This window comes from Malurus melanocephalus, unplaced genomic scaffold (assembly GCF_030028575.1).
Source record: "Malurus melanocephalus ecotype Western Australia unplaced genomic scaffold, MMel_1.1 scaffold_138, whole genome shotgun sequence".
Taxonomy (NCBI): Eukaryota; Metazoa; Chordata; class Aves; order Passeriformes; family Maluridae; genus Malurus; species Malurus melanocephalus.
This window is the reverse complement of record NW_026623370.1, coordinates 780505-802010: the sequence shown is the minus strand read 5'-3', so window position 1 is coordinate 802010 and position 21506 is coordinate 780505. Positions and strand designations below refer to the sequence as shown.

General features: G+C 39.5%; 1 protein-coding gene across 6 annotated transcripts in view; it reads right to left on the bottom strand.

The window, feature by feature from the left end:
• Positions 1-21506, bottom strand: part of FHOD3 (formin homology 2 domain containing 3) — a 367917-nt gene that overhangs the window by 195000 nt on the left and 151411 nt on the right. For all 6 annotated transcript variants that reach the window (XM_057371019.1, XM_057371020.1, XM_057371025.1 and 3 more), the window contains exon 4: positions 4338-4405. In XM_057371019.1, coding sequence (XP_057227002.1) covers positions 4338-4405 — 68 coding nt within the window. The remainder of the gene's footprint in view (positions 1-4337; positions 4406-21506) is intronic.

Sequence of the window (21506 nt, the reverse complement as noted above, 5' to 3'; positions counted from 1 at the left end):
TCACACAGCTTCAAACCCTAAGGAGTCATCAGTCATGCCTGCAGGAGGGGAAGGAGCAGCCTCCTTCCTTGAGATCAATGAGGCAAACACAGAACACTCCTTCTGCACTCCTAAGGATGATTGATGACTCCTTAGCAGCTGAAGTGTGTGACATTTGATTTCATTCACTGATAAGATTGTGTCTATCCAAACACCTTCTAGTTAATGTTTCCAGGCCACCACATAGCTGTTCTTTGTGACATTTTTTACACAAAGCTCAATTGTTCAATGATTAATGGATTTCTTAACAATAGAAGAAAATCCTGTAAGAGAATTTTGTAACTGTGTGCCTTGATACTCCRATCACAACACAAAACAGGAATCTAGGCTCCTCAAGAAATCTAATGGGAGACCTCCTGCACCTGTCAAATGACACCTGTAGGCAAAACAGTCCTAAAATATAACTGTTTTTTTTTTTTTCCTGAATACTTTAAAATATACTCTTCAGGTCTGCTTTCCAGAAAACCTAATGCAATGATTGATATTGCTTTAAAATATTTTCCAAAACTTTAATACAAGCAGGTTTACACAAGGTTATAGATTTCAACAGACTTGAAACACGCTTTATAGCTTTCTTATTTTTCTTACACTATGTTCTTATAAAAAATAYTTATTTTGAAATTATACAATCAACATGATTTGAAATTATTCTTTATAACTACAAGATACACTTGCTTATAGGTTCTAAGAYATCCATGCTTTATATTATATCCAGTTGTATCAGTCTGTGTTAAATAAACTTTTAACATCACTTAAATTTCACAACCCTATTTACATTTATTATAGTGCTTTTCCTCAATTTTTTTTTTTTTTTTGCCTTGAAGATTGATATTGAATTTAATGCTTTAAGCAGATGTATTTTCAACTCTCTTATGAAACAATGTTTTTTGAGCCTGATTTTCTAAATGGCATGGTTTGGTTGGATTCTGCTCAATGCCTTCGGAAGTTTTAGCCCTTTGCACAAAAATCATGAGTCTTTGATAAACACAAGAACAAGGAAAATCAGAAGTCTGTCAGAAAATGCATTCAAAGGGAGAGAAACTGCGCTGGTTGTCAGTTATATCTTACTCTGTAAATTTGTTTGTCAAAAAGCACACTGGTAAACAGAGGAAGAGAACTGCAGTACAATCCAGAAAAAGATGATGACTGTGGCTCTCTCACCCCTTCAGAATGAATGACTGGAACAGAATGGCAGCACTGTCAAAGAAAAATGCTCCACTTAACCTTTATCATTTTGCCAAAACAAGCCCACCAGAAGAAATCAAAGAGAAATTTCAAGTTTGGACTTGACAAATGATTCTTTCATCTAAATTTTGAAACAAAGACACTGCGCTTGCCAAACATTGCTAAACTTTGCTGMGGCCTCACATGAAAAATCAAGAGCTCCAGCTATTTGGAATTCATATTCCATGTAAAACTTGGGCTTATTCCCAATTAATGCAAACGAGAGGCTGCACATTACCTTGAAGGTCTTTAAATTAAAAATTATCCTGACATAGAACTGCACCAAATGAAGTCAGTAATGATGAAATTATAAAAAAATGGTGTTATGAAGTCTCCTGGCACTTCAAGACATGAAGTCTCCATAACACTCTGCAAACTTGTTATTATGAAAACATGCTTTTTAAAGTCAACGTTTTATTTCCAAAACATTACACTCTCAAGGAATTTTAAATACTGTCTATAATGACATAGAAAATAAAAAAATCTATGCATGCTGAAAAGCACACTTTAAAAAATCTTGTACCATAATGATTACTTTCTAATGCTGACATATTTTCAGGTCACATACAAAAAAAAAAAAAAAAAAAGTAGCTATGACATTTTGGACAAAAATGTTTCATTTATAATATAACCTTATTATATCTACTTGTTTTTTTCTTCACTGAAGATCTGGAAAAGCTTTTCTTTCTAAAACTGATACAAGAATTCCCTCTACATTCTCCCTCATGCTTTATTATGAGATAAACTAAAATCATACTCAGGGAGCCCTTAGCAATGCTGTTGTTAAGGACAAAAAAGCTGGCAGGTAAACCAGGGTTGACAGAGGCTTTTTTTCCAGTTGAAAGTGTACTGCCTCAAATTCTTCAGCACATTATATGAATACTGTCCAGCCTGAGGAACACCTTTCAAACACCCCCTAAGAGAACTTGTATTTTAAGAGYATAAAGAGTTTTTTTAAGGGTATGTTTACTTAGCAAATAACCACAGTTCTACGAGAAAGAGATTTTTTATGTAGAAACTGATCATTTCCAAATCTCTTTCTACACCACGTACATTACGAAACAAGTTGAATTCTTCAAGGAAAATTAGGTTCTGAAGCTGTCAGATAGGTTTTTCTTAAAACTAAATTCATGCACAGATATGGGTTGTGTGCACTGTTTTTCCCTTCTCTTTATTACTATTCAACAAAGTCAACTCCAATGAAATTATTGAATAAATATTTAAACATCATTTTTAGTAGAAAAGCTGATCAGCTGGAAGAGAGRGATCATACTGGTGTGTCCTCTGAAAGCACTGAGCACTTTTGCTCAGAAATACCTGCTAGACTTCTAACAACCCATAGGAAAGAGGACATTTATGAATATCCAGACTGGGAGAACTCATGATGAAGAGCATGGGAGGAGCAGGATGGGTGGGAAGAGAGGCTCAGCACTCTTTGCTAAAAATGTGTGAGTCCCCAGATTTATCTGTGGAATACATAAATTTAAAGAAATAGAAATACTTCCCAAAAACAGCTGAGGGGCACAAAAAGAGAAGAAACCAGAGAAGACTCTTGGAAACCTGCCTAATTCCTCTGAGCACACAGTCCATGTGCCTGGCAAGCTCACAGGGAAACCCAACTTGCAGCCTTGTGACTCTCAGTCTTCCCCTGGGAATGAGGGACAAAATCTCTAGAAGAGACAATGGTTTTCCCAATCTGCAGCCATGAGATGACTAGACTGTTTYGTACAGCAACTCCTTCTTTGTCCAAAAATTCAAAAAATCAGGGACATTTTTCTGACTCARAACACATCTTGAACTACCAAGATTTAACATTAAATGGTCCACCCTTCACCATTGACTCCAGAAAATTTTAATTCTGGCAATTTCTAAATTCTAAATACTTAACTCTGAAACCTGTAACAAAGATTATGTGYTTAGAAAATTTGCAATTCCAAAGTCTTGCAGATTCCTTTAGTGTTTTTATTATTCTTAGAATAAATGTCTACTTAAAGCAAAAATTATAAACTAAGAGTTTGAAATCTTTCCACCTACCTATCTTAGCTAAATTAAAAAAGGATTATAGGTTGTCATCTTCCATTTGGATCCATTAGTAAAGGAGAAGTGCTCCTCTTATTGATTTCACTTATATCTACTGAAAATCGAATGTCTCAAACTGAATTCCATTTTAGAATCACATGGATAGCATGCTCTGATTCTCACAGATGGGGTTTTTTTCATTTCTCTTGACCTGTTCTCTCCTGACCTGTTCTCYCTCCCTTGCAGTCCTGCAGTTTTCCCAAGTCCTTCTCCTTCTCCGTTTAAACCAATCTGAAGTCCAAGCTTTTAATTCAAGCAAATTKCTTATCAATTGCACTGCTTTTCTATCACATTGTCTACTTCCCCACAAGACCCAAAATCCTGCTGATTTCAGATCTTCTCCATAATGAAAATTCACATTCAAATCCCTGCTTTTCCTTAAAATGATCAGTTACTACCACATCCCCCTCAGCTCTCTGAAGCTTCTTTTTGGCTTATCAGTAAATCTCATCCTCTAAACTCAGTCTAAATTCAAACACCTCCTGAGATTTCCAAGTACATTTTAGTTCCTCATCAGAAGTGCTGCGTGTCTCCCACAACTCTCTTCAGTTTTTTATGTGGCTTAAACCCAGACTATTTTTTCACTTTCAAGCCACCACTGAGCCATCACCYTAACTCATGATTTCCTGGCTCACTTTTCAAATTCCCTCCCAGTCTTCCCAATGTCAAGCTATGCCACTGTCTAAAGAGCAGTCTAAGTTTCCACCTAAGAGTTTCAATTTTCTCCTCTCATCTCCTGGCAGGTTTACATGACTCACTCTGACATTACRCCACACCTGGTCCTGACTTCTGAGAGACTGATGGAACATGGGAGGGTTTGCAGACCATAAAAATAAAAGGCTTTGAGAAGCAATTGGTCAATTACAAATTGAAAAYTGCAAATGAAGTCTTAAAAGTCTTTTTTGCTAGAAGCTATAAGTTATTCTCTACATTTAAAAAAAAAAGACATTAAATTTACGTTCAAATCACAGAATAGACAGCTGTTATTTGCTCACCTGAAATATTTGTTTCAAGGAAAAAAGTGCCCGTCGCAGCTCCCGTCCATTGGAATTGTAAAGTTTTTCTGGGAAAACAAAATAAGACAACAGAAAAAACTTCAGCGTAAACAGAACTGACAACACAGCAAGAATATAGTACAGCTTTTTAAAGAGTCACAGCACCCACTTCCCATTAGGCAAACTGCTCTTTAAGAAATTTTTCAAAATACAGATACAGGACTTATTCAATAAATGTGCATGTAGACCAGGATTTAGCTATCTGTAACTTCAGATGGCATCTCCCATGTAAATTCACAACAGCTTCAACAAGATCAGTGAGAAACAATTCTCTCTGGAGTTTCTGAAATTGCTTAGAAATACTGTTCTTTCTGCATTAAGGTGAATTGAGGTTTTACTSAAAGCACCACATTAATCTCAAAAGACTCAGCTGAGACCGCTCTTTGCCTGTGTTATCAAAGCTAGAGCCACTGAATCCCATCCTTGACTGCCTTCCCTCTAGACATTCTTTTCTCATGTTCTCATCTTTCTATTGTTAAATCCTTTCTCCAATAGCAATGAACRTTAATACCAGAAATAGTCGGACAGTCTGTTCTAAGCATAATTCAAAACAGTGTTTTATTCTCATGAAAACTGATCTTGACCTTTTTGTAAATGAAGCAGAAGCCTTCTTTTCATCATCCAATACTCAAATGTATTACTTCACTTATTCCCCTACTAATGCATCCTCACAGAAATCATTTAAAGAAGACAAAAGCAAACCCCTCTGCTGTTTTTCTGAACCCTGCGACAATGTTTGTGCCTTCAGAAGAAGTCTTGGACTGTGCATCTCAAGTCTATTGTTGCAAATTTGGAAGTGATTTRTGACTATGCAGAGCAGAGGGTGAGCCCTTCAAATCTTCCTGGTCTATGATGTTTAGTGTATCTGACAGACAGAGACTTCATGCAACRCTTCTACAGTCCTAAATTTAATTTTATTACACTACTGCAATCTAAAGACAATGACAAAGGAAAATCCAATCTTCACGGTCACCTCACATGACCCACTTTGCCTTRCCCACAGATCATCATGAAAGCACCCACTCTGCAGTGGACAGTGGCCAGCAGGTCTGGAGATCAAAGCTGGAATGCCAATGGAGTGATAATATTCTTATGAGAAAATGAAATATCAAACCCCAGAATTTAATTTCTTACTTTSCCTGGTCTATTTCTCTTTCAATTTACACTTTACACTACAAAACCAAATTAAATTTTATTTCCCTCTGCCAGGGAGTTGCAGAAAGGGTCTAACATTTGAGGATTCAATGCATTTATAGCTCAGTAATCATTTTTACTTCAATCAAGGAAGGTGGGGTTTAATTTTAGACAAACACTTCTTATTCCCAACAGTCATCTTCAACCAAAGGAAAAATATGAAGTAAAATGTCAGCAAAGCTAACACTTTTTTTTTAAAAAACTTTGAAAGTAGTTTTGTTCATCTCTAATTGCCTCTGATTTCAAAGGCAGAATGCACAGAATTGGCAAAACTATTGTTATTATAAATTGTCTCCTTTCTTGCACTTTTTATAGATTCTTGACAAAACATTGGAGGAAYGGATTTCACTTCAAGCCATAAACTTAAGAGGCACACTTTAATTACTCTCACTTAAAAATGCACTGGCATGTGGGACTACATTTTTTGGCAGGATAAAGAATAATTTTGTCAGGAAAGCCTAAAGAATAATAAAGATCTTCTAAGAGCCGGTCTGTCAACTTTACATGCCACATTACACAAAATATTCCTTTTTGAAAGTTACCTCCATCTGGCATTTGTTATTACTAATTTCTCTCTATTCATAAGTCACCAGCATCATTATGAGCAGAATGTCTCCAAACAAGGCAGTGCATTATCATCTTAATTAAGAGCGGCACCACTTCTCAAAATCCTGGCAACTTTGTACATAAATATCAATGTCCTAACAAATGCCATCTGTTGGTCTTGGTCTTAAACAGAAATCATCATCCCAGCCCGGGGTAAAGTCCYAACAAACCATTGTTATGATACCATAACACTGGGTGTTTCATTGGTGCATGAAGAGTTTTGGTACATCTCAGAGGAACAATGCTGAACATTTTTTCTCCTTGGTCTGTTCACAGAGCATAACATCATCCTTGGCAATCAGCAGAAACAATGCTCTCCCTGCTTGTCTGTAGCAAAGAGGACACAAGTTACAGAGTGCAGCTCAAAAAGGGGTCTACGGTTAGAGCCAAGAAYCAACAACTGCTGCAAGCACCAAGTTTGACAACAGTTGTATCAAAAATGCTCGAGATGGGTTGAAAATCCTTCTGAGGGGTGACAGTCCAGGTAAGTCATCTCATTTCTGACATCTTCTACCAGACACTGTACACTTACAGGTCCCTCCTCATGCAGAGCTAGTCCTGTTCAATCAGCTCAAAMACACAAGTGCCCAGCCCCTTCACCCCTTACTCTCACACACGGGCACTGTCTGTGTAARTTTTGACACCCACTTCTTACAGTGCTGGCAGCCATCAGAAACATTCACCGAGCACAACCCAAGGAGGAAAGCGAGATGGCCAACTTACACCAGAAAATGTTTCAGTTTAGAAAACCTCAGTCCAGGACAAACCTAACACAGGGCAGGAAAGCCTGCATAAGGCAAGGCACCGCAGGGAACCTTAAAAAACCTGCACTTTTATTATCTGTGCTGTTTTTCAGATTACAGCTGGGGGACACTTGCTGAGATGGTCTCAATGCCTTCGAGAATGCCCATTTGTTAACAGCAACTTTAACACCCCAGGGATCTCAGGCTCATCCCAAAAGCCCTCGACTGCAAGTGAGGCTACAGAAATGCATCAGCAGAAACAGAAAGGAAAAATTGCTTCTGAACTCTTCTCCTATGGTAGGAAAAAAAAAAAAAARGAAAAAAAAATTTAAAAGATAAAAAGGAGGGAGAGAGAGAGAGAGAGAGAGAGAGAGAGAGAGAGAAGAAAAGCCACATTTGCTTACAATGCCTTCACACTGCAGAAAATTCAGAAACCAGAAAGCAAATGTTTTTAATGCTTGTTTTACATAAGCAGTTTAAAGTGTTGCCCTCTGAAGCAGACTGAGAAATAACTTTCCATGTTAAAGCACAGAGGTAGCCAATTCCCATGGTACATTCCTGGCAGAGTTGGCTGCAACTGAAACAAATGATGCCTACAGCTTTGAAACAGGACTCAAGCCTGATACTATCACCAAACTCAAAAAATTCTGAGGTGCTCCAAGGACAGTACAAAAATTTCACATGCTCTCTGCTTTGTTTTAAGGTRTCAGACAAGCTTGAATATATAAAGACTGAATTATGCCAGAAACCAAACCTCTGAACTTCAAGCAGGAACATATCCTGCTACACCGCTCCCTGAAACTTCTCCATCCCTTTGGTAAAAGACATTTCCTGCCCTTCCCCAGGCCAGATGCAGGCTGGAGACATACATTCATATAGTTCAAGATAAGAGAAGATAAACCAGGTCAGGGAGTTTGAGATACCTGACTTTATTTACCTCTTAATGATGGTGTTTCTGACATCYGTGTCCTAATAAGTGATGCAATTGCAGTCCCTTTTACTACTTTTCTTCAAGAAATAAAGAGCTACATCTGAGGCTGTGAAATAGTTTCAATTGCACGTATACAGATGATAGAAAATTCTCATTGTGGTTCCCTCTGACGTTAATTAACACTAGAGGGCACTGCTTATTTCCTTATTTGATGAAAGGCACTGTCCCTTCATGAGCTTCCCACTGATAGAGAAACATTATTTGGGATGCAGAGCTGTTACTTCATTAACCTTGAAACTCTGTTTTTAATCTGTAGACTGTAGGACATCCTATGACATTAAAAAGCATCAGCACTGCCAATCTCAAACATTCAAAACCAGAGTCAACTCCTGAAACTGATAAAAAAACAGCTRTTGGTGAGGGCCTGAGTTTTATTCACCTTTCTGCAAGAAGCAAGAGTCAAAATTTATTAAATTAGTCTTCACATCATAGTGGGTAAGTGTATATCCTTGAAAGACAAAGCTTTCCTTAGCTCACTACTTGCTTCTAGAGGCAAGAGARAATTGTAGATAACCGGGCTTGTGGTAGAGACAGACACATGTGACAGGTAGCAACCTGCTAGTGACTATTTTCCTGCAACAGCACAACCCTGGTCAAGAGAAGCCTTCATGCTCGAAAAGAAATTATTTATTTTTCTGTATTTTTGTTTGTTTTTATTTTTGTGAAAACCAACGCAGGCTAAGTGAAAAGGGATTCCTATAGGTGAACCTGGTACAAATGTAGCAGTGGAGGGAAGACATTTGGTTTGAATCAACATCTTTTCAGAAAGGAAGAGAAGTCTTTAAAGATCTTTTATCAAACAACTTGCAGCTTTCAAGGGATTCTATATTTTCAAAGGTAATTGTGAGGTTCAAATTTCACTGGGTATTCAACTCTTTTGACTACATGGGAAAAGGGCCTTTTAAATAAAATAATAATTTGTCCTTACATTCTTAATTAAAGTACTGACTTTTCTTCTGCCTTCTATGGGAAAAATCAGTATTTTTAATCCACAGTAATAAAAGAAAAAGTGGAACTGGCTGAACACTGTTTGGTTCAGTCCCACGTGTTACACCTGACCTCTGACCGACTGGGTACCATCCTCCTCCCTTCCTCTTCCATCACACCCATTGAATTAGTCCCTGGGATATAGTAATTTATACAGCATCAGCCTTTTGAGCTGTTGGCAAAGGCTTGTGAACATCTGGCTGAGCACAAATGGGAGTTGCTCTGCTTCACTTGCTGCTGCCTGAATGACCTCCATGTCTCCCATCCATTCCTCTTTTCTTTAAACTATAATTTCAAGATGAAGCTCCTTTCCTTACAAAAACATGAAAGGGAGATTAACTCCACATTTGATTACATTAGCAGGATACTTGGTGCAGATCCACTTAAATGACATTTGAAACATTTCCTGCCATTCATTTTTACCTTGCATGGGACAGAAGTAGCAATATTCTCTGGCTTCCAGTAGCCACTTGCAAATTAGCCAGTACTGAGAAACTAAAAAATTTAATAAATTAGCCAGTACTGAGAAACAAAAAAAATTATTCCTCTCTTTGCAACAAGGAATAAGATATTATTTTCAATGCTCACTAGGAAGATGTATTACCGATAAAATTAAACTAATCTAAATGAACTGCCTACCTTTCCAGCAGCATGGATGGGGAGAAAAAAAAAACCAAAACAAACTTGAAAGAACAAAGGAMAGTGTTTATAATGGTAAGGAATTTTGGCATTCACTCTTTCTGTGAATGCCCATGCCACACTTCTAAATGCATTACTCCACTGTTCCAATTTTAAATGCATGTTATTTTATCTGAATGAATGTATACAATTGTAAAACTAGGGAAAAATTTGAGCAACACAGCAAGAAGCCAGGCATACAGGTCCAGTCCTGTGAACAGGCATCAGGAAGGAGCCTGGCAGACTTCACTCGAGTAGGCCCACGGGTACATATAGTGCTGCAGATCTATAAAACAACTGTATATAAAACTAATTAGCGTGGTGTGCCAGTCTTTCACTGTATGTCAAACAAATTAAAGCACTTCCCTAAGAAAAGAGCTGGTCCTATGCCAAGAATAGGCTCTTTTCTTAGTTTTGCTTTTGTCCACRAAAGTTAGTCATAAATGTGTTGGCCAGACAAGGCACTCTCCTTTTCTTCCCAGACCCCCTGGAAAACGCACGAAGAAGGGATCCATTCACAGGCATATTGCCCATTATTGCATTAACACAATTGCTGCTTCTGCTGAGATTACTTCGTTTTGCATTTTACAAATTTCCTTTTTTTCCCCTCTGAATCTGATCTTATTTTGTCTGTATAAATAGTTATGCRTTAATTAGTGGAACATGTCACATGTGAACTCAAGCTACATATTCTCCCACTGATCCAGGGATAAATGATTAGCACTTAGCACAGGAAAGGAGCTTTCTCACAATAAAGGACCTTAGGCCAAGTTAGTGGCTGTGTACAAATTTCGGGAAGCTGAGCCCACATCACTGTCAGCACTGACTGCTTTGGAGGAATGTGCAGTCTGCCTCCAAGGAATGCTGCCCCAGCTCCCCGGCAGAGAAAAAACCTCCTTACTCTCCTTTTCATTCAGACACACAGCAGCTGCTTAGCTAATTATCTGGGACAGTGGGTCCCCTCAGCGAGCAGGGTCCTTTGCCCCCACTGGGAGAGGGGGATCCTTTGTCGGGAAAGGATCCTATTACGCCTGCATATGAGAAGAGCTCAGCTTCAAGCCTGCATCCTTATTCCCTTTCTCTGTAAAGTACCCGCAGGTGGGGAGTGGGAGGAGGGAAAGACAAAATAGCCTTGGACACCCTTTCCTATCCCATACCCTAAAGCCATGCTGGCAGAGGCTCAAAGCAGGGAGCGCAAAGAGCCACCTGCAAACCCCAGGGAGCCTGTGGGTTGGACAGACAAGCAGGGAGAACTCCAGAGCAGCATCTCCCCTGGGAATGAAAAATACCTGATTCGGTCAGCACTTCAGAGCAATTCTATACACTCATGCTTAGGGATTYTCCTGACTCTTTGAAAGCAGAAGTCTGCTTGCCTGACACTGCAAGAAGTACCCAGCAGAAAGAGTCCCTGGACTTCCACAGGGAGAGMACACAGGGCAAAAATCCACTTGGTGAAGACAGGCTGGAGCTAACCTTTTCTGATTATTTCTCTGAAATGCCAAATGTCTTAACTTCTATTACAAGGGAATTAACATAAAACTGTCAGCACAAGAATAATTATACATTTAAATACACTGAAAAAAGTACCCTCTCCTCCAGGTACAAGTGTCCTCCCTTACATCTTGCTCCAGTGTTTCCAAGAGATATGAAATGAGACTCAATCGTGGGAAATGTGTAATATATAAAAAAAAGTCCAGAGGATCAGGAAGAAAGATGATGACCCTGAGGATGAGGAATTAGAGACATGGAACAACAGGTCCTTTTCATTCTGATCACATCATTCCTGAATGTCCTGGCAACTCCCCTACCCTTGGTTCTATGTATCAGTTAGTGCTGGACGTTCAGCATAAACTACAGCAACATCTAAATAATTCCATGAGATTTCAAAGAAGGAGGTTTTTATGCAGATATCTGGCAGAAGGGACTTTCYTTTATCATATTCYGTTGTCATGGTTTAACCCCAGCTGGCAGCCAAGCCCCACACAGCCACTCGCTCACTCCCCCACAAGYGGGATGAGGGAGAGAATGGTAAGTCTAAAAGTGAGAAAATCTGTGGGCTGAGATAAAGACAGTTTAACAGTAAAAGCAAAAGCCACCCACACAAGCAAAGCCAGACAAAGAATTCATTCGCCACCTCCCATGGCAGGCAGGTGTTCAGCCATCTYCCGGAAAGCAGGGCTCCATCATGCCTAAAAGTGACTTGGGAAGACAAACACATTAATTCCCAATGTTCCCCCCTTTATCCTTCTTTCCCCAACTTTTTAAGCTGAGCATGACACCATATGACATGGAATGCCCSTTTTTGGTATGCTGGGTCAGTCCTTGTGCATCYCCAGCCCCATCACTGGTGGGGTGCTACAAGAAGCAGAAAAGCCTTGACTCTGTGCAAGTGCTRCTCAGCCATAACAAACACACCCCTGGATTACCAATACTCTCTTCAGCAGAAATCTGAAACAGTCCCAAACTAGCTACTRTTAAGAAAATTAACTCTACCCCAGCCACAACAAGCACAACCCCTCTGGCAGCCTAACAGGACAATACTGATCTCTTCTCAACCATTTCTACCAAACTTCTGCATATTCTGCTTGGTTTCAAGCAAACCACATGTCATGGATAAACCATTAGCCTGGGTTTCCCCTTCACAGAGCTCTAAATTACTGTCCTTTAGCTCCTGCAGAYCCATCCACATGCACATGGAACTCGGAAGAACATTTGTCGTGCTATCTGCACACATTATGGCAAACAAATGCCAGTGGTTTACACTAAAGGGAGATGTTAAAACACAGCAAGTGTTTATGTAGTTAAGTGCAAAAGGAAACAGCAGCCTTCATCTGCTGGGTCCAGGCATTTACAGCTGTGGAACATGGTGCTTTCTCTCTATGCTGCACTGCATTATGTTAAGATCGTGAAAACTGATGGTGTCAAAACTTCCTCTTACTGTTTCCATTTCTAAATTACTTAGCATATTAAGGCCCTGMTTGCTCATAAGCAAAAGGAGGGACATATAAGGTGATGCAGGCTGAGAGCAGGGTGAAGCTGCCTGACAAAAAGGGSTAGTACTTTTCCTCTTAGTTTTATCTCTCTGCTCACTACTGTATTCCCAATTCTCTGCTGCAGAAACTTTTGTCAGTTGTCTTTGCTGCTGTGGAAGAAAGGATATAAGCAATAAGAAAGCCCAACAGCAGGAGAGCACAACAGCGAGTTTTACCTAACTTATTAAGTAAAAATCAGACTGGGACATTAAAACTCAGTGTCAACAAGCAATCACTTAACTGCACAGAAAGCAACAGCAACAATCCCAAGACACTTGAATATCTTGTGAATTTCCATGMTTAAAACCTCCAGGCTTTTAAATTAGTTGTATCTGGAGAGATAAAGAAAATGCATGGGGTGTTCATTGCCAAAAGATTTGTTTTAGAACTTGCTTTCAGGGTCTGGCTGAGGAAAACATCACAGACCAGTGCCACAAAAAGCTTTTCTTGCCCTCTATGAGCCAAAAACTGTGACTGGAACAGCAAGGCATTTCTGAATCCMCTTCCCATCTGGTTGTCACCACAGCTTTTATTTCCTGTTCCAAATTACTTCACTTATGGATCCTTTCTGATTTTGTAAGCTAGAATTCCTCTTTTCAGTTACAGTTACATTTCCCATTGGGTCTGATCCCTGCTGATAACTTTCCATCCATGGGGACACTATGTAGGTCACACATAAGTTTGAACATAGAACAAACTGCTCAATCAGCTCAGTCTTCCTTCCTTGAAATAAAAAGCCATATTCAAAAGTTACAGTCTTTCCAWCATATTAACAAAATAAAGAGCCTCTGCCTTTTCAGCCCACGTATTCCAGCTATGGAACAGTACCATTGTGTACTTCCCTACAGTGATTTATTTATATGGGTCCTCTCCACTTGAATGCAAAAGGCACTAATATGCTCTTTAGTTCTGAAAAGCAGGAAACAGTACTTTGGGTTGACAGCTTCAAAGGAGGGCACTTCTGCATGTCCAAAAAATGCTGTGACTGCTCTTCTGTGRAAGTCAAAGGGTTACAAAAGGGAAAAGGCTGCGTAGCAAGGTCAGATATTAYGGCACCATATTAGAGCAAGTGGTGATGGAGAAGACTTGAGAGGTCATCTTGCTCATCCCCCTGCTAATGCAAAATTGCTCCCTAGAGAGTAATACAGCAGGAAAGTAGTTGTTATATTAAAATATAGGTTACATAATTCAAGAGAATGGGGCTGGGGAAAATTGCTAGAAAAGAAAATAATACAGAATAACTTATTGCTGCTTTAGAGATTACTGTAGCAAAACTGAGGCTAAAACATAACTTTAAAAAGTATGTGGAGGCCAATCTGTAGCATTTGTTTCAGTTTACAGCTTGGTCTCTGAGCTGTTGACCTGTGTGCTTGTGCTCGAAAAGCACATCAGRCAGTACCTCCTGGGTTAGAAATATTTAAYAAAAATGTGCTAGTCCTGATTTTTCTGGTTTTRTTCTATTTTAAACACAGTGCCAAYGTGCTGACCCACATGTTCTACTACTATTAGTAAACATAGCAACAAGCAAATTATAGCAACCCATCACCAAAAAAAAGACAAAAAATGTCAGCACATCCTCACTATCCCTTGAATTATGGAAAATCTGTGCTGACCRCTTAGCAAAAAGCAAAACATCTCAGCACAAAGACCTCATAGGTTTGTGCCAAGAACCTGAATGAGCTACTGAGCTTAAAGCTCATATCAAGTTTTTCTGTTGTGTAAAACATGACAAAATATGGCAGATGCTATCTCCAAGACCAAGTTATTCCAATAATCCTAAATCTAGCCTCAGGAGGTGCATCAGAACTTAGCTACCCCTTGCACTTCAGAGGATGCATGCCTTGAAGCATTAGCTTGTTCAAAAATTTGGAAAGCAAGGATGAACCACTCATCTGATAGCAAGGCAACAGGCAAAAGAGCAGCAGCAGCAGTTGATGGTGAAAACCTGGTAAAGCCGCTTCTCCTCAGATTGCTGCTAGAGATCACAATGTGTAAACCCAGACACAGCAATTCAACTAAGGCTTTACTGATTTTCAGTAAAGAGGAGAAAGAGCATTTCAATGTACAAAGATTTGGTTTTGGTTTTGCTTTAGTATTACAGTCACACAACAAAGAACAATCCCTTAAGTAACAGTCCCATAGTTCCTAGCAGACGTGATCTCAGTTAAAAACAATAATCTCGTTAACCAGCTTTGTTCTAATAACTTAAACTGCCCTTTCCCATGTGTCTTGATGCATTTTAGAGTTCTTGGAAGAATGCTTCTTTAGAATATTTGAAGGATACAGTTAAATTAACAGAAATTAAATTAGCAGAGATGGATTTGCAACAGAGGGAGAGTGAAGAAATATCAGATGTGCAGAAAGAAAGACTGCAACACAAATAGTTTCAGCAGATGTCAAAGTAATTCAGGGTCAGCAAGTTTCCCATCGCTCTGAAATTGCTGGGACACATGAAAAACACACCATTTTGGCAACTGAAAAGAAAAGCAAACCCCACAAATAAACTGGAACAGAACCACCAAGATCTCAGGCTAAATCCATGCCAATGCATGACTCTCATCTGATGCAGTTGCCAGATCAAGCACATGGCCAACCCTTCTGCAGTAGGACTGGAAGGCTCAGTGAGCCCCGCTATTTACTGGATAACTCACTTCCCAGCATTCCTACTGCTGCTGCCCTGTGCCTCACCATCTCCTGGGTCACTCAGTTACACAGGGGTGCAGGTGGCTGGCACATCACTGCCCCATCTGCTGTCCTATGTCTCAGAGCAAGAGGGACAAGAACGGGCATCCCAGTAACGTGGCACAGGCACCCTGACAAGATTAACACACGAGGGAGGAAGGTGACACCCTGGGGCAGCCAACAGTCCCGAGCTTCACATGCTGCACACAGCAGCCCTGCACGAGAGCGCTGCTGCTGTCCYGTACTCCAGAGCAATCCATTTGTCCTTCTGTTACTGTCTTTTATTACCACCCAGACTGCTGGGAATACAAAGACTTTTTCAGAAGTGCAGACACACCTTCATACTCTCTTAAGGACCTGTGCATCAGACTGCAAAGATTTGACAGCAGAAGTACTCAGGTGTTTCATRCCCATATAAAAATGACGTGATAAATAGGTACTTCTCCACTTTCTAAGCACCTTGATTTGAACAAAGGGAAGTGTCAAAAGCTACATGTATTAACATCAGGAARTTACTGACAAAAGACTGTGTTCATCAGGTGGAAATTTCACTTTTGGAAATTCTCCCCCATTTTCATAGCTGAAAAACATCCTAGATTTTCCAGAAAAAAAGATGTATGATGTTTGTAGGGTCCAGAACAGAATGGATGGATCTCTGAGAGAGAATACAAAGCAAATATCAGAACAATAATTCCACCCCCATTAACAAACACAACAGCTACACACCTCTGTGCTACATGTGTCTTTGAGTTTTATTTGGAAATCAGTTTGGTGAAGTGCATTAGCAGCTGGAAAGAAGATGGCATATAAACCCACCCACCATTATAGCAACACAGCTTCCCTTTTGAAACAAAAGCTGGCTGATGTCTCTCCAAGCAATGATTTGCTGCCCACTGGGGCACCAGCTCTTCACCTCTCTCGCTGTCTGCAGACACTGAGGTGAGAGAGACCTTGGAACATTCCTAGCCTCGCTTGGAATGATTTCCTGCCTAAGTTTGCCCCTCAACCTCTCCAAATYAACAGTTYTTACAACAAATAATTTGAATAAAAWGTCACTCAGGCTRTTGRATTCCTTCCCATATGGCCTTGTCCTGTGYTGGCTCAGGGCAGCTTCCAGGCAAGTTTGCAAATTCCCAGGGTAAATGGAAAGGCTGTCCTCACAGTGCTTCAACCATACCACCCTACCAGACATGTACACTTTCAAACATTCCTCCAGCACAATTTCTGTTTACCATACCATAAGGAACTTGGCCTGCACTTGYTTAACACATGTTTGTGTTATTTATCCAAACTCATTCATCACAGTTGTAAAACATCTGACAGTCGATGGAGGTTTTCCAGTGTGTATCAGGCTGCTCSCTTAATTCAACCGCTGATTATTTCCACCTCTAAGTAATTTGACCAAAGCCACACGAAAGCATTCAGCTATACTAAATCTTTCTTTGTTTGTTATTGACTTGGTCACTGGCTGTAAAGAGCTCCATCTCTCTCTACTTACCTAATTAAACAGAAGAACACCTACATACATACGTACGAGATATAGTAACACACATATACATGCTAGTGACATATATGTTTTTATACATATGATATTTCAGTTTCTTTTTAGGAGGCTCCATGTGATAAAAAAAGCTTAATTACTGCATGGATTGAACTGTCATTTRTACTATAAGCACAGCCAGCTGCTATGCAAAGTGCTTCCCCGTGCAAAATGCACACACTACAGCACACATTACACACATTCAGCTCCTTAATCTGTTTTTTTCTAATTCCCAGTCATAGGAGAAACRTAGTAGCATAAAATCCATGAATCCACAAGTTCACTTAGTATAAGCACACTAATTCAATGAAGTTTTGAATCAGATCCTAAAACTGGAAAGTAAAAACTGTTCTTTCTGTGATTACTGAGTACAAACACTGTATTTATTGCTTTTTTAGCTCTTGTCTCTTGCAGAAGGAAGACTGTTCACTGTTCTTTTTTTTTTTTTTTTTTTTTTTTTTTTTTTTTTTTTTTTTTTTTTTTTTGCATACTTTGCATTGCTCATTAATCACACTGACACAAGTTCGTAACTATGAAACTGGAAGCAAGTTAACAGGTAAGACCCACAAGAGCACTAAAAGGACCAAATCCTATCTTCTACCTAGGCTTCCTAGATTAAGAAAAAAGTGTCATATGTGATGCAGGTATGCAAGGTTCGCTGTTCCTGACAAACTCACAACTGCTGCGATGGTTTGGCTGTTTCATTTGTTACTTTTTGTTTTCCCCTTCAAAAAACTGTGTAAAAAACCATTATGAACTATATCATCACACTTTTACTTGACAGCACAGCCYGGTTACTGCAGACCTCAGAGAAAATAAGTAAGTCTCTGTCCTTTCTCACTTCAGGAATCAGATGTGCCCTGGGAGTGTGGGGCCAAGATAAAAGCTGAGGCAATAAACTGAAAATGAAAAATCTCTGCTTCTCTTAAATCAATGGTGTTGTGTCATTGCCTTTGAGAATCTCTGTTCCTAAGGCTAGTATGGATCTGACCCCTTTGTCTCCCTCACTTTCCACCCTATCATTATTTCTACAGCCTATACAGAGACAGTGGAAAATAAGGATGATGATAAGGGATGAGTACAGCAAGAAAACAATAGGGTTTACACATCTGATTATATTCTATTACATTCAGAAAACAGGAAAATGTGGCTTCTTAAAGAAGTGCAGGATATATTTTTASTGTCATCTACAGAAGGAAAACCATGAAGAAATAACCAGTTGCTCAAGGTTGCCTCAGTGGTGTTCCTGGTCTGCAATCACTACTAATCTTTCATTCAGAAAGCAGGCAATGAAGCTAAAGGGACAAAAGACTTTCAGAAAAAAAGCCCAACAATATCTTTATTATTTTGACTGAGGAACACTTTCTTACTGTAGACTTCTTTTTTATTGCTYTTGGCAAGGCTTTTCATGCAAATAAGTGCCCTATAGCCTACTGTCATATGCTGTATATGAGACAACCTCTCAAGTGTGTACAGAAAACTTCAGCTGATGTAGGATTTGGCAACTTGCTTGCTAAGTGGCACTTTAGTTCATGAGCATATTAAATCCATGATGCATAATCTGCTTGGGCAGCCTGCTAGTTTTAAGATGTTAGTCTAGACCTATAAAGCCCTAAATGTCTTGGGACCTATTTATCCAGGCATTGAGCTTTTTTGGAGGTTTTCTGGTAAAACATAACTTATAATCAGAAAATGTCAGTCACTAAATTGGAAACACTGCATTCAAAGTCTCTTGCARACAACAAACTTTCTTTAGAAAATTTCTTCAGATCTTTTAGATCCAAGACAGGATCCCAAAGAAGATTGCCTGTATTCACTGTAACTGAGGACCCAGGAAGGATATGGTCTTCAGCCCTAAGACTGGTGCTGTGGGAAACTGCTGGGCTCGCACCATGATGAGGCAAATCAGAGAACAAAACTGCAGGTCCTAAAAAGCTGAGAGGTCTGAGAGACTAAGTTGCACTGCATATGACCCAGAGAGCCCAATCCTGAGCTCAAATGCCAAAAATCAGTCACAAATTTCAGAAAAGAAAAATTCATTTGTACTCAAGACTTGTTCGCTTCAATATCAATTTTCTGCAGAGGTATTAGGATGGTATTTCCTGAGTAGTTTCCGAGTCGTGCCACAGAATATTGGGTGTGTTTGTGAAAGCCCTGTCACTCCTCWCTCCCTGCAACTTCAGGGTTTTGCATGTCTGGAACAATCTTATTTTTTTCCGGTGTTTCATTAGCAGCCCCTTTCTGAGAAATGCCAAGTGGCACCATGCCCAGAATTGCTTGCCAGCTAATCTCAGAGGATTGGGCATTATGCCATTTGAATTAAAAGAGCTCAGCTCTAACTCACTGATAACATTTAGGAATCAAACTAATAAAAAGGGAAAACAAAACGAATACAAATAACCTCTGAATGCACACAGATGATAGCTTTTAACTGAAAATGTAAACAGTCGTGGAGAAAGAAAAAGAAAAGCAGTTGAGGTCTTTTTTCCAAAACTTAAACCAGGGTCCAAGTGAGAAAAATCAGTTATGATTTCATTAGTTTCTGAAAACAATAAGAGAAAGCAGGAATTTGCACATTTAAGTATAAAGTTAACATAACAGGGTTCCCTGCAACAGGGAGCTCATCTTTAGGCAAGCTGTGCTACACCAATCACCCCATGAAGTGCAGAGGAGAAAAAAGAAGAAAAGAATTTGCATTTGAAGGGAACAATGGACTTTCCCCCTCAATCCCTTCATTCTGGCATTTTGACATGTCCTTCCTAAAATAAAGGCGACATTTAATTTATGAAGACCAATAAAATCATAAATAGCCAGTTAAAAAGTCTGCATAATCCTAATATTGTCCATATCAACAGAAAACATGGGATATTCTAGCATGTGCACGTAGACGAGTGGGCAAGAACGCAGACTAATGATTGTGTAAATTATAAACTCTTTTTCTATCACAAGTTTTAAAGTTTTACAGGCTAGAAATTCCCACGTACAACACAGCCCACAGGAGGGGTAAGGGAAGGAAAAACACAAAGCTAATAAGGATGTGACTATTAGGAAATAAAACAATTAAAAAACATTTCCTATAACACAATTAAATAAAAATATGGGAGGCAACTTTGGCTCACTCTGTCTTTATAAAGCATATCTGTGCTATTTACATCTTCTCTATTCTTTCAGAGACCCTGAGTCAGTACAGGACAGCTATTTTTCCTTTCACTTCATCATACATGTCTTGGAGGGTCAGAGAGCACTGGTCTTGCAGTATTTCATACCTCATTAACAGAGATAACAGCTAATCAAATTAAATAAATCATACAGAGAAAACTATCCTTTTCCTGCGGCATAGCAACTTCCAGGAATTTTTTAAAGGAGAAACAAATGAGAGGGGAGTGAGCAGGTCCCYGTCCATCTCACAAGCAAGGATAAAGCAGTTTTAATTTTGGTCGGAACAATCATCCAACAGTTCAGAGAGAAGGCCCACAAAAGTCACTTGCTTTTCGGGCTCTGTTTGCAAAGCACAGACATCAGCCACGGGCACAGAGGCAGATATTCCAGAGAGTACACAATCTCATGTGAGATGCCTGCCCTCTCCCTGCCTCATGTGCCCGCTCACCTTGCACTCCCAAGGCAGGAGGGGAAGCCAAGTCTCCACTGGGGCTGTGAGAGTCAAAAAGGAGCTCACAGGAAGGCAACTCTGCCCCTGCCCAGCACACTGCATGATTCCACTGAGAATCACACCTGACTTGCTACAGACCCAGAYAGAAATTGAGAAGGAAAGGGACTATCTTCTGAGGTGCTATCCATAAAAATGTCTACTACTGAATYTGAGAGCCACTAATCATTCTGGGCTTTCTGGGGTGCTTCATCAATCTTCAGCAAAACTTGTTTGCAATAAGAAATGCAACGAAGTGTAAGCACTGTAACTAACCCAGTCCTAACTGGGTAACTAACCAGAACCAAACCCTGCTCCAGTGAGAGCAAAGCAGATCAAACCTAAAAATTAAAGAAGGACAAGAAGTGGAATTACAGATGACATTCATTCAAGGTCACTTCCACAGCCCAGCAGTGTGTTTTCATGCAGACCTTTTGGCTGCTGTGGGACTGGGTTAATTACAGTGCTTACACTGACAAAGGTAGTTAGATTTTAAAATAAGTCCATCCACCCCATTCCTTTCAAGGGATACCATGCCTTACAGAAGTCTTCAAGAGATTAAATGCTGTGGATAGCCAGAAACTACCCAGATTTGTCCTCTGTGTTATATCACATCCATCATCAATACTAAGCAGTCATATACAATAAATTTGCCAGAAACATATGCACAAACATATACATACAATCAAACTGTATTGAGCCATTTGAATATTTTTGGTACCTTGTTTCTGTCACACTTTTGATCAAAAGACAGTTGTTTTTCTATACCAATAATATGGCTGGTAGTTTATCAAACACTTGAGTACCAGAAGAGACATTTCACTGAAAAATGACATGCYCTGAAAGATGCAAAGCAATGCGTACGACAGCTGCTTTTCCTTTGGCATGCTGGCCTTCTCATCATCATCAACTGAGACAACAGACAGATTATAGTTCACAGATTGTAAGTAAAATACTGTGGATAAACAAGATTGCTAGCTATAAGTGATCAGAAAATCATCTCATTTAAA